The 14107-nt window shown below is 43.9% G+C and overlaps 1 protein-coding gene across 1 annotated transcript in view; it reads left to right on the forward strand.

Moving 5' to 3' along the window:
- Positions 1–494: 494 nt before the first annotated feature.
- The window catches only part of LOC127926151 (kinesin-associated protein 3-like), a gene marked incomplete at its 3' end in the record, with an annotated part of 28151 nt that continues 14538 nt past the window's right edge, over positions 495–14107 (forward strand). Inside the window, exons 1-8 of the mRNA XM_052511613.1 lie at positions 495–644; positions 1065–1196; positions 2498–2649; positions 4157–4209; positions 7162–7303; positions 7443–7542; positions 11344–11468; positions 13792–13890. Of these exons, the coding sequence (XP_052367573.1) occupies positions 613–644; positions 1065–1196; positions 2498–2649; positions 4157–4209; positions 7162–7303; positions 7443–7542; positions 11344–11468; positions 13792–13890 (835 nt within the window). The remainder of the gene's footprint in view (positions 645–1064; positions 1197–2497; positions 2650–4156; positions 4210–7161; positions 7304–7442; positions 7543–11343; positions 11469–13791; positions 13891–14107) is intronic.

Genomic DNA, 14107 nt, shown 5'->3' on the forward strand with positions numbered 1-14107 from the left:
CAAGGGCACATCGACAGATTTTTCACCAAGTCGGCTTTCGGTTACTGGCCCAATGCTCTTAACCACTAGGCTACCTGCCAGCCCATCCATGTCTTCGTCACCCTGTGGAGCTCCTCAACACATTAATGCTGATTCCACTTCTTTGGGAGAGGGTTAGGGTTCGACCTCTAGACAGGGAGAGACTTGACACCCTACTGGACCTTGTGGTAACACTATGCATATCTGTTTGTTTAAACTTTAAATGATTGTGGATGTGTGTGGAGACTTCCAGTAGTGAGGTCCTGATTGAATCTGACAACAGCAATATGAGCGATATAAGACATTCTTGATTAGCTACAATGTGAGACCATTTTTACCACCCGTCACTCTCAAACCAGTCATGAGAAGGAACTGTTCATTCTTCATCTTGCTGCGCCACTGTGTCTTGCCTGTAGAGAGCGCACAAGAACACCAAGGCGTCAAACCAGCCCTCTTTCCGACACAATGCATTCTGGGAAAGATAGTTCATTCTAATATCGCTGCCACTTGAGGTTAACAGTTTCCTGGTCAGTGATTTTCGCTGTGATTCTATTTAAAAAAAGGCATCTTTTGGTTTCATATAAAGAGCATAAGATGCAGTCGGAGGATGCACGCTATCTGAAACGGTAAAGATGAAGTTGTCATTTCGTCAATCTGTTCTGTATCTCGCTGTAGCATGTTCATAATGTAAAGCCTTATCATGCTACAGCAGCATACCACCTAGCTAGTTCATTTGCATGCTAATCGTATAGCTAGCGAGCCTACAGTAGCCTTTAGTACTTAAAGATAAAATGTTAGACGTAGACATTGTGTTGTTGTTAATAATGCTGTGTTGTATCTGCCCGGATGCGGTAACGTCAACAACAGCTGTGATAGAGAACAAATCTCAGTCCATCCCATCAATGGGTGTGGACAATATTAGCCTCGCTAGCTCGCTGTCATATTTATGCATTGCAGTCAAATGCGGCCAAGTTAGTTGATTCTAAGGTACATTTTAAAATGAAAAGTTAACTAAAATATATTCTTCTTCCTTATGATGACCGCAGGAAAGTGAAGGGTGGTAGTCTGGACGTGCACCCTACAGAGAAAGCCCTGGTTGTTCAGTATGAGGTGGAGGCGACCATTCTCGGAGAGACCGGAGACGAGATGCTGGGAGACCGCAAGAAGTGTCAGAAGATGTAAGCCTGGTTTCAGCACAGTCAACAAACGGTGTAAATGATATGTGGTGTTTTTGTCTAAAATCACAGTCTGTGATGTAAAATGTAGCTCGGCTAATTCTAATCTATTCCATTACCCTCTATTCCTCTCTATTCTATTCCTCTCTATTCTATTCCTCTCTATTATATTCCATTACCCTATATTCTATTCCTCTCTATTATATTCATCTCTATTATATTCATCTCTATTATATTCCCCTCTATTCTATTCCTCTCTATTATTTTCCCCTCTATTCTATTCCCCTCTATTCTATTCCTCTCTATTATATTCCATTACCCTATATTCTATTCCTCTCTATTCTATTCCTCTCTATTATATTCATCTCTATTATATTCCATTACCATCGATTCTATTCCTCTCGATTCTATTCCCCTCTATTCTATTCCCCTCTATTCTATTCCTCTCTATTATATTCCCCTCTATTCTATTCCTCTCTATTCTATTCCCCTCTATTCTATTCCTCTCTATTATATTCCCCTCTATTCTATTCCCCTCTATTCTATTCCCCTCTATTCTATTCCCCTCTATTATATTCCCCTCTATTCTATTCCTCTCTATTATATTCCTCTCTATTATATTCCATTACCCTATATTCTATTCCTCTCTATTCTATTCCTCTCTATTATATTCCCCTCGATTCTATTCCCCTCGATTCTATTCCCCTCTATTCTATTCCTCTCTATTATATTCCCCTCTATTCTATTCCTCTCTATTATATTCCCCTCTATTCTATTCCTCAGTCCATCCCATCAAATGGCCTTTCTAGGGAGTTTTTCCTAGCCACCATGCTTTTACACCTGCATTGTTTGCTGTTTGGGGTTTTAGGCTGGGTTTCTGTACAGCACTTTGAGATATCAGCTGATGTACGAAGGGCTATATAAATAAATTTGATTTGATATTCTATTCCTCTCAATTCTATTCCTCTCTATTATATTCCCCTCTATTCTATTCCCCTCGATTCTATTCCCCTCTATTCTATTCCCCTCGATTCTATTCCCCTCTATTCTATTCCCCTCGATTCTATTCCCCTCGATTCTATTCCCCTCGATTCTATTCCCCTCGATTCTATTCCCCTCGATTCTATTCCCCTCGATTCTATTCCCCTCTATTCTATTCCCCTCTATTCTATTCCCCTCTATTCTATTCCCCTCTATTCTATTCCCCTCTATTCTATTCCCCTCGATTCTATTCCCCTCTATTCTATTCCCCTCTATTATATTGCCCTCGATTACATTGTACTGTCTCACTCCGTCCCTGTCAGTATTCGTCTGAAGAGCCTGAATACGAACACAGACGTTGCAGCCCTGGCCCGTAAGGTGGTTGAGGAGTGTAAACTCATCCATCCCTCCAAGCTGTCAGAGGTGGAGCAGCTGCTCTTCTATCTACAGAACCGCAAGAAGGCCAACGGGAAAGGTGAGCATCGACATCAACTGTCCCCTCTGAAACACATACCACAGATAACTATAGGTCAACTCCACAGTTTATGAAACAGTTATAGTGTCATTCCTCTGTAAGGTCTATGCTATAACAGTTTAGTTCTGTGTTAACCAGTGATGCATTCCTCTGTAAGGTCTATGCTATAACAGTTTAGTTCTATGTTAACCAGTGATGCATTCCTCTGTAAGGTCTATGCTATAACAGTGTAGTTCTATGTTAACCAGTGATGCATTCCTCTGTAAGGTCTATGCTATAACAGTGTAGTTCTATGTTAACCAGTGATGCATTCCTCTGTAAGGTCTATGCTATAACAGTTTAGTTCTATGTTAACCAGTGATGCATTCCTCTGTAAGGTCTATGTTAACCAGTGAATCATTCCTCTGTAAGGTCTATGCTATAACAGTGTAGTTCTATGTTAACCAGTGATGCATTCCTCTGTAAGGTCTATGCTATAACAGTGTAGTTCTATGTTAACCAGTGATGCATTCCTCTGTAAGGTCTATGCTATAACAGTGTAGTTCTATGTTAACCAGTGATGCATTCCTCTGTAAGGTCTATGCTATAACAGTGTAGTTCTATGTTAACCAGTGAATCATTCCTCTGTAAGGTCTATGCTATAACAGTTTAGTTCTATGTTAACCAGTGATGCATTCCTCTGTAAGGTCTATGCTATAACAGTGTAGTTCTATGTTAACCAGTGATGCATTCCTCTGTAAGGTCTATGCTATAACAGTTTAGTTCTATGTTAACCAGTGATGCATTCCTCTGTAAGGTCTATGCTATAACAGTGTAGTTCTATGTTAACCAGTGATGCATTCCTCTGTAAGGTCTATGCTATAACAGTGTAGTTCTATGTTAACCAGTGATGCATTCCTCTGTAAGGTCTATGCTATAACAGTTTAGTTCTATGTTAACCAGTGATGCATTCCTCTGTAAGGTCTATGCTATAACAGTTTAGTTCTATGTTAACCAGTGATGCATTCCTCTGTAAGGTCTATGCTATAACAGTGTAGTTCTATGTTAACCAGTGATGCATTCCTCTGTAAGGTCTATGCTATAACAGTGTAGTTCTATGTTAACCAGTGATGCATTCCTCTGTAAGGTCTATGCTATAACAGTTTAGTTCTATGTTAACCAGTGATGCATTCCTCTGTAAGGTCTATGCTATAACAGTGTAGTTCTATGTTAACCAGTGATGCATTCCTCTGTAAGGTCTATGCTATAACAGTTTAGTTCTATGTTAACCAGTGATGCATTCTCTCTATGCTATAACAGTGTAGTTCTATGTTAACCAGTGAATCATTCCTCTGTAAGGTCTATGCTATAACAGTGTAGTTCTATGTTAACCAGTGATGCATTCCTCTGTAAGGTCTATGCTATAACAGTTTAGTTCTATGTTAACCAGTGATGCATTCCTCTGTAAGGTCTATGCTATAACAGTGTAGTTCTATGATAACCAGTGAATCATTCCATTTCTCTGCAGCAGAGAAGAGAGTGGTGAAACCTAGAGACCTAACTCCATTTGAAGGAATGGAGGTGAGTAATTAGCACCAACAATGCTAATAATCATAACAATACATTTGACTAGATAGATGAGGAGGCTAATGTCAACATGGTGTCTCTCTGTTCTAGATAGATGAGGAGGCTAACATCAACATGGTGTCTCTCTGTTCTAGATAGATGAGGAGGCTAACGTCAACATGGTGTCTCTCTGTTCTAGATAGATGAGGAGGCTAATGTCAACATGGTGTCTCTCTGTTCTAGATAGATGAGGAGGCTAATATCAACATGGTGTCTCTCTGTTCTAGATAGATGAGGAGGCTAATGTCAACATGGTGTCTCTGTTCTAGATAGATGAGGAGGCTAATATCAACATGGTGTCTCTCTGTTGTAGATAGATGAGGAGGCTAACATCAACATGGTGTCTCTGTTCTAGATAGATGAGGAGGCTAACATCAACATGGTGTCTCTGTTCTAGATAGATGAGGAGGCTAATGTCAACATGGTGTCTCTCTGTTCTAGATAGATGAGGAGGCTAACATCAACATGGTGTCTCTGTTCTAGATAGATGAGGAGGCTAATGTCAACATGGTGTCTCTCTGTTCTAGATAGATGAGGAGGCTAATGTCAACATGGTGTCTCTCTGTTCTAGATAGATGAGGAGGCTAATGTCAACATGGTGTCTCTGTTCTAGATAGATGAGGAGGCTAATGTCAACATGGTGTCTCTCTGTTCTAGATAGATGAGGAGGCTAATGTCAACATGGTGTCTCTCTGTTCTAGATAGATGAGGAGGCTAATGTCAACATGGTGTCTCTCTGTTCTAGATAGATGAGGAGGCTAACATCAACATGGTGCCTCTCTGTTCTCGATAGATGAGGAGGCTAATGTCAACATGGTGTCTTTCTGTTGTAGATAGATGAGGAGGCTAATATCAATATGGTGTCTCTGTTCTAGATAGATGAGGAGGCTAATATCAACATGGTGTCTCTCTGTTCTAGATAGATGAGGAGGCTAATGTTAACATGGTGTCTCTCTGTTCTAGATAGATGAGGAGGCTAATATCAACATGGTGTCTCTCTGTTCTAGATAGATGAGGAGGCTAATGTCAACATGGTGTCTCTGTTCTAGATAGATGAGGAGGCTAACATCAACATGGTGCCTCTCTGTTCTCGATAGATGAGGAGGCTAATGTCAACATGGTGTCTTTCTGTTGTAGATAGATGAGGAGGCTAATATCAATATGGTGTCTCTGTTCTAGATTGATGAGGAGGCTAATATCAACATGGTGTCTCTCTGTTCTAGATAGATGAGGAGGCTAATGTTAACATGGTGTCTCTTTGTTCTAGATAGATGATGAGGCTAACATCAACATGGTGTCTCTCTGTTCTAGATAGATGAGGAGGCTAATGTCAACATGGTGTCTCTTTGTTCTAGATAGATGATGAGGCTAACATCAACATGGTGTCTCTCTGTTCTAGATAGATGAGGAGGCTAACATCAACATGGTGTCTCTCATTTGTAGATAGATGAGGAGGCTAATGTCAACATGGTGTCTTTCTGTTCTAGATAGATGAGGAGGCTAATGTCAACATGGTGTCTTTCTGTTCTAGATAGATGAGGAGGCTAACATCAACATGGTGTCTCTCTGTTCTAGATAGATGAGGAGGCTAACATCAACATGGTGTCTCTCTGTTCTAGATAGATGAGGAGGCTAATATCAACATGGTGTCTCTCTGTTGTAGATAGATGAGGAGGCTAATGTCAACATGGTGTCTCTCTGTTGTAGATAGATGAGGAGGCTAATATCAACATGGTGTCTCTGTTCTAGATAGATGAGGAGGCTAACATCAACATGGTGTCTCTGTTCTAGATAGATGAGGTGGCTAACATCAACATGGTGTCTCTCTGTTGTAGATAGATGAGGAGGCTAATGTCAACATGGTGTCTCTCTGTTGTAGATAGATGAGGAGGCTAACATCAACATGGTGTCTCTGTTGTAGATAGATGAGGAGGCTAACGTCAACATGGTGTCTTTGTTCTAGATAGATGAGGAGGCTAACATCAACATGGTGTCTCTCTGTTCTAGATAGATGAGGAGGCTAATATCAACATGGTGTCTCTCTGTTCTAGATAGATGAGGAGACTAATATCAACATGGTGTCTCTGTTGTAGATAGATGAGGAGGCTAATGTCAACATGGTGTCTTTGTTCTAGATAGATGAGGAGGCTAACATCAACATGGTGTCTCTCTGTTGTAGATAGATGAGGAGGCTAACGTCAACATGGTGCCTCTCTGTTCTAGATAGATGATGAGGCTAATGTCAACATGGTGTCTCTTTGTTCTAGATAGATGAGGAGGCTAATGTCGACATGGTCTCTGTTCTAGATAGATGAGGAGGCTAATGTCAACATGGTGTCTCTTTGTTCTAGATAGATGAGGAGGCTAATGTCGACATGGTCTCTGTTCTAGATAGATGAGGAGGCTAATGTCAACATGGTGTCTCTTTGTTCTAGATAGATGAGGAGGCTAACATCAACATGGTGTCTCTCTGTTGTAGATAGATGAGGAGGCTAATGTCAACATGGTGTCTCTGTTGTAGATAGATGAGGAGGCTAACATCAACATGGTGTCTCTCTGTTGTAGATAGATGAGGAGGCTAATGTTAACATGGTGTCTCTCTGTTCTAGATAGATGAGGAGGCTAACATCAACATGGTGTCTCTCTGTTGTAGATAGATGAGGAGGCTAATGTCAAAATGGTGTCTCTGTTGTAGATAGATGAGGAGGCTAATATCAACATGGTGTCTCTGTTCTAGATAGATGAGGAGGCTAATGTCAACATGGTGTCTCTTTGTTGTAGATAGATGAGGAGGCTAACGTCAACATGGTGTCTCTGTTGTAGATAGATGAGGAGGCTAATATCAACATGGTGTCTCTGTTCTAGATAGATGAGGAGGCTAATGTCAACATGGTGTCTCTGTTCTAGATAGATGAGGAGGCTAACATCAACAAGGTGGAAGAGTATGTAGAGCTGCTGTATGAAGGTATGGAGGAGAAGGTGAAAGGGGCTACACTCATCCTACACCTGGCCAGGAACCCTGTCAACCTGGAGGAACTACTAGAGAATGGTAAGGAGAGGGAGAGAGACAGAGAAGGCTTGCACTATATGCATAACATTGCATTAAAGTGTAAACCATCAGGACAGGGGCCCTGCTCTGGTCCGTATGTCTAAGGTTCTGTTTGTGTGTCTGTCTCTCTGTCCTGTAGAAACGGCTCTAGGAGCCCTGGCCAGAGTGCTGCGGGAGGACTGGAAGCAGAGTGTTGAGCTAGCCACCACCATTATCTATGTTTTCTTCTGCTTCTCCAGGTAAATACTAGATGGGAGGGGAGAAGAGAGGTAGGAGAGGGGAGAGACAGATTTGGGACAGACCACTTTGTCCTGTTGACTCGTAACCCATCGGTTGCTAGCTGGCCTTGCTAACTGCTAGTCTACCTGCCTATCTGTTACTTTATAAGACGGCCTTTCGCTTTCTGTTGTTCCATTCTGTGTTAGTGGAGAGTAAATGCTACAACTCTATTCAGGCTGCTGTTAATCTGATTCAACTTTATTATATACCCAATACAGTCCACTTCTCTACTTGAGAAACACAGAACCTCTAATGAATACAAGTCTATTATTTTATTCAGAGGAGAAAAATAAAATGAACTGTCTGCGCTGTCATTATCCTGTTGTCGAATTGCTTCATCTGGTTCAGAACAGAAATGGGGTGATTGTCTAAAATAAACCACCAAAACGCTCCAAACATTTTCTCAGAAAGCAGTGTTTACCAGCTACATCGGGCCGCTGTCACAAGACCATGAAAGGATGAAAATAACCGGATTCTGATATGAAAACCGAGAGTTGTTTTCTCTTAGTCATGAATTATTCTGTTTCCAACTGGAACGTGGGTGAGATTTATCTTTGACAGCAGAAGTGGGGTTTAGCTTTGATAGCTAAAGGTGGGTTTTTAGCTTTGATAGCTAAAGGTGGGTTTTTAGCTTTGATAGCTAAAGGTGGGGTTTTAGCTTTGATAGCTAAAGGTGGGTTTTTAGCTTTGATAGCTAAAGGTGGGGTTTTAGCTTTGATAGCTAAAGGTGGGTTTTTAGCTTTGATAGCTAAAGGTGGGTTTTTAGCTTTGATAGCTAAAGGTGGGGTTTTAGCTTTGATAGCTAAAGGTGGGTTTTTAGCTTTGATAGCTAAAGGTGGGGTTTTTAGCTTTGATAGCTAAAGGTGGGTTTTTAGCTTTGATAGCTAAAGGTGGGTTTTTAGCTTTGATAGCTAAAGGTGGGTTTTTAGCTTTGATAGCTAAAGGTGGGTTTTTAGCTTTGATAGCTAAAGGTGGGTTTTTAGCTTTGATAGCTAAAGGTGGGTTTTTAGCTTTGATAGCTAAAGGTGGGTTTTTAGCTGTGATAGCTAAAGGTGGGGTTTTAGCTTTGATAGCTAAATGTGGGGTTTTAGCTTTGATAGCTAAAGGTGGGGTTTTAGCTTTGATAGCTAAAGGTGGGGTTTTAGCTTTGATAGCTAAAGGTGGGGTTTTAGCTTTGATAGCTAAATGTGGGGTTTTAGCTTTGATAGCTAAAGGTGGGGTTTTAGCTTTGATAGCTAAAGGTGGGGTTTTTAGCTTTGATAGCTAAAGGTGGGGTTTTTAGCTTTGATAGCTAAAGGTGGGGTTTTAGCTTTGATAGCTAAAGGTGGGGTTTTAGCTTTGATAGCTAAAGGTGGGGTTTTTAGCTTTGATAGCTAAAGGTGGGGTTTTTAGCTTTGATAGCTAAAGGTGGGGTTTTTAGCTTTGATAGCTAAAGGTGGGGTTTTTAGCTTTGATAGCTAAAGGTGGGGTTTTTAGCTTTGATAGCTAAAGGTGGGGTTTTTAGCTTTGATAGCTAAAGGTGGGGTTTTTAGCTTTGATAGCTAAAGGTGGGGTTTTTAGCTTTGATAGCTAAAGGTGGGGTTTTTAGCTTTGATAGCCAAAGGTGGGGTTTTAGCTTTGATAGCTAAAGGTGGGGTTTTAGCTTTGATAGCTAAAGGTGGGGTTTTAGACATTTTAGTAATTTAGCAGACACTCTGATCCAGACGAACTCAGTGACCTTGTGGAGATTGGAAGGTTGTGAGTTCAATCCCTTGCTGAGACTCCCCAAAGACTGTAACATGGGACCTGATGCGTCTCTGCCAGTTGGGGAACCCGGTTATTGAGCATAAACCTGCAGCAGCGAGTCACTGTGTGTTGTCCAGGGTCACGCCAAGGTTCTTTACACTCTGGGAGGGGGACACCTTGGAGTCAACCGTGATGGAGAGGTCTTGAAGCAGGAAGGCTTTCCCCAGGAGGAAGAGCAGCTCTGTCTTGTTGAGGTTGAGCTTGAGCCGGTGGGCCAACATCCAAGCTGGGGTATCTGCCAGGCACGCAAAGATGCGTGTCGCCACCTTGAGTGACATCTGCATAGCAGTGATAGGAGAGACCATGTGAGGATATGACAGAGCTGAGTTACTTGGTCTATAGAGAGAAGAGGAGAGGGCCTAGAAGCGAGCCATGGGGGACACCAGTAGTGAGAGTACATGGTGCAGACACAGATTTTCTCCACGGGTAGGCTGAAATCCAAGAGTGTGAGACTGAGATTCCCAGCCCTGAGAGAGTGGAGAGGAGGATCTGATAGAGACTGAGACACCCATCCCTGAGAGGGTGGAGAGGAGGATCTGATAGAGCCTGAGACTCCCAGCCCTGAGAGGGTGGAGAGGAGGATCTGATAGAGCCTGAGACTCCCAGCCCTGAGAGGGTGGAGAGGAGGATCTGATAGAGCCTGAGACACCCAGCCCTGAGAGGGTGGAGAGGAGGATCTGATAGAGCCTGAGACACCCAGCCCTGAGAGGGTGGAGAGGAGGATCTGATAGAGCCTGAGACGTCCAGCCCTGAGAGGGTGGAGAGGAGGCAGAGCCTGAGACGCCCAGCCCTGAGAGGGTGGAGAGGAGGATCTGATAGAGCCTGAGACACCCAGCCCTGAGAGGGTGGAAAGGAGGATCTGATAGAGCCTGAGACACCCAGCCCTGAGAGGGTGGAGAGGAGGCAGAGCCTGAGACACCCAGCCCTGAGAGGGTGGAGAGGAGGATCTGATAGAGCCTGAGACGCCCAGCCCTTAGAGGGTGGAGAGGAGGATCTGATAGAGCCTGAGACGCCCAGCCCTGAGAGGATGGAGAGGAGGATCTTATAGAGCCTGAGACACCCAGCCCTGAGAGGGTGGAGAGGAGGATCTGATAGAGCCTGAGACACCCAGCCCTGAGAGGATGGAGAGGAGGATCTTATAGAGCCTGAGACACCCAGCCCTGAGAGGATGGAGAGGAGGATCTGATAGAGACTGAGACACCCAGCCCTGAGAGGGTGGAGAGGAGGATCTGATAGGGCCTGAGACACCCAGCCCTGAGAGGGTGGAGAGGAGGATCTGATAGAGCCTGAGACACCCAGAGCTCTAGAAAGATGTCAGAGTTCCCGACTTGGAATCCCGAATTGGATGACCATTGATTGTCGACTTGATTCATGATGACTGCTTGTCTAGCTTGATGTTGACAGTCCAATCAAAGCTACTGTAGATTTGACAATCCTCTAACCCTATAGTATATCAGTATTAATCCTCTAACCCTATAGTATATCAGTATTAATCCTCTAACCCTATAGTATATCAGTATTAATCCTCTAAACCTATAGTATATCAGTATTAATCCTCTAAACCTATAGTATATCAGTATTAATCCTCTAACCCTGTAGTATATCAGTATTAATCCTCTAACCCTGTAGTATATCAGTATTAATCCTCTAACCCTGTAGTATATCAGTATTAATCCTCTAACCCTATAGTATATCAGTATTAATCCTCTAACCCTATAGTATATCAGTATTAATCCTCTAAACCTATAGTATATCAGTATTAATCCTCTAACCCTATAGTATATCAGTATTAATCCTCTAACCCTATAGTATATCAGTATTAATCCTCTAACCCTGTAGTATATCAGTATTAATCCTCTAACCCTATAGTATATCAGTATTAATCCTCTAACCCTATAGTATATCAGTATTAATCCTCTAACCCTATAGTATATCAGTATTAATCCTCTAACCCTAAACCTTCTATCTCCATGTAGTTTCTCCCAGTTCCATGGGCTGGTGACCCACTATAAAATCGGAGCTCTGTGTATGAATGTCATGGAACACGAACTGAAGAGATACGACCTCTGGCAGGACGAACTGCAGAAGAAGACCAGGACATATATCCTTCACTTCAGGCTCTGGGTCTGGGTCAGGGTTAGGGTCTGGGTTAGGGTCTGGGTTAGGGTCTGGGTTAGGGCCTGGGTTAGGGTCTGGGTTAGGGTTTATGGTCTGGGTTAGGGTCTGGGTTAGGGCCTGGTTTATGGGTTGGGTTAGGGTCTGGGTTAGGGCCTGGGTTAGGGCCTGGGTTAGGGTCTGGGTTAGGGTCTGGGTTAGGGCCTGGGTTAGGGTCTGGGTTAGGGTTAGGGTCTGGGTTAGGGTTTATGGTCTGGGTTAGGGTCTGGGTTAGGGTTTATGGTCTGGGTTAGGGTCTGGGTTAGGGCCTGGGTTAGGGTCTGGGTTAGGGTATGGGTTAGCGTTTATGGTCTGGGTTAGTGTCTGGGTTAGTGTCTGGGTTAGGGCCTGGGTTAGGGTCTGGGTTAGGGTATGGGTTAGGGTTTATGGTCTGGGTTAGTGTCTGGGTTAGGGTTTATGGTCTGGGTTAGGGTTAGTGTTAGGGTGAGGTTCTGGGTTAGGATTAGGGTCTGGGTTAGGTTCTGGGTTAGGGTCTTAGGTTAGGGTTTATGGTCTGGGTTAGTGTCTGGGTTAGTGTCTGGGTTAGTGTCTGGGTTAGGGCCTGGGTTAGGGCCTGGGTTAGGGTCTGGGTTAGGGTATGGGTTAGGTTCTGGGTTAGGATCTGGGTTAGGATTAGGGTCTGGGTTTGGGTCTGGGTTAGGGTTTATGGTCTGGGTCTGGGTTTATGGTCTGGGTTAGGGTTAGTGTCTGGGTTAGGGTCTGGGTTAGGGTTAATGGTATGGGTTAGGGTTTATGGTCTGGGTTAGGGTCTGGGTAAGTGTCTGGGTCTAGGTTAGTGTCTGGGTTAGGTTCTGGGTTAGGTTCTGGATTAGGATTAGGGTCTGGGTTAGGTTCTGGGTTAGTGTCTGGGTCTGGGTTAGGTTCTGGTTTAAGGTTAGGGTTTATGGTCTGGGTTAGGGTTAATGTTCTGGGTTAGGGTTTATGGCCTGGATTAGGGTTAGGATTAGGGTCTGGGTTAGGTTCTGGGTTAGGGTTAGTGTCCGGTTCTGGGTTAGGGTTTATTTTCCAGGTTAGGGTTTATGGTCTGGGTCTATGGCCTGGGTCTGGATTAGGGTTTATGGTCTGGGTTAGGGTTTATGGTCTGGTTTCTGAGTTAGGGTTTATGTTCTGGTTTCTGAGTTAGGGTTTATGGTCTCAGTCTGAGTTAGGGTTTATGGTCTTGGTCTGAGTTAGGGTCTGGATTAGGAATTATGGTCTGAGTTAGGGTTTGTGGTCTGGGTCTGAGTTAGGGTTTGTGGTCTGGGTCTGAGTTAGGGTTTGTGGTCTGGGTCTGAGTTAGGGTTTGTGGTCTGGGTCTGAGTTAGGGTTTGTGGTCTGAGTTAGGGTTTATGGTCTCGGTCTGAGTTCGGGTTTATGGGCTGGTCTGAGTTCGGGTTTATGGTCTCGGTCTGAGTTCGGGTTTATGGTCTCTGTCTGAGTTAGGGTTTATGGTCTCTGTCTGAGTTAGGGTTTATGGTCTCTGTCTGAGTTAGGGTTTATGGTCTCTGTCTGAGTTAGGGTTTATGGTCTCTGTCTGAGTTAGGGTTTATGGTCTCGGTCTGAGTTCGGGTTTATGGGCTCGTGCTGAGTTCGGGTTTATGGTCTCGGTCTGAGTTCGGGTTTATGGTCTCGGTCTGAGTTAGGGTTTATGGTCTCTGTCTGAGTTAGGGTTTATGGTCTCGGTCTGAGTTAGGGTTTATGGTCTCGGTCTGAGTTAGGGTCTGGATTAGGATTTATGGTCTGGGTTAGGGATTATGGTCTGGGTTAGGTTTATGGTCTGGGTTAGAGTCTGGGTTAGTGTCTGGGTTAGGGTTTATGGTCTGGGTTAGGGTTTATGGTCTGGGTTAAGGTCTGCGTCTGGGCCAAGGTGTGGGTTAGGGTTTATGGTCTGGGTTAGGGTTTATGGTCTGGGTTAGTGTCTGGGTTAGAAGATTTATATCCTCTGCAGGGCTGTTCACTGTCAGTTCTCTGCTTTTTGTTTCTACCTGGTAGTGAATTCCACTCACCTGGTGTCCCAGGTCTGAATCAGTCCCTGATGAGGAGAGGATGAGAACCAGAAGTGTTTAGGACTGACTTTGAACACCCCTGCTCAGGTTTTCTAAGCAATGAACCCATTCATTTCCTACAACAAATGTTTTCTATGTGATGAGAATGTCTGCTGTGGGAAATGAATGGATGCTGAGCCCATGGTGTGTCACTTCCCCATGTACCCCCTCTTCTGTTGCGGTCAGTCAGTCTGTCAATCAGAACCCTTCCTTGACTGTAACTACGTGAAGACGACCCTGACAACCAGGCCTTGAGGAAGGAACATGAGAAGGCCTTTAAGAAGTACCAGGGACTACTGGTGAAACAGGAGCAGCTGCTGAGAGGTACCAGTCTAACCCCTAACCCCACAGTCTAACCCCTAACCCCACAGTCTAACCCCTAACCCCACAGTCTAACCCCTAACCAGGGACTACTGGTGAAACAGGAGCAGCTGCTGAGAGGTACCAGTCTAACCCCTAACCCCACAGTCTAACCCCTAATCCCACAGTCTAACCCCTAACCCCACAGTCTAACCCCTAACCCCACAGTCTAACCCCTAAC

Source organism: Oncorhynchus keta, unplaced genomic scaffold (assembly GCF_023373465.1).
Source record: "Oncorhynchus keta strain PuntledgeMale-10-30-2019 unplaced genomic scaffold, Oket_V2 Un_contig_6_pilon_pilon, whole genome shotgun sequence".
Lineage (NCBI taxonomy): Eukaryota > Metazoa > Chordata > Actinopteri > Salmoniformes > Salmonidae > Oncorhynchus > Oncorhynchus keta.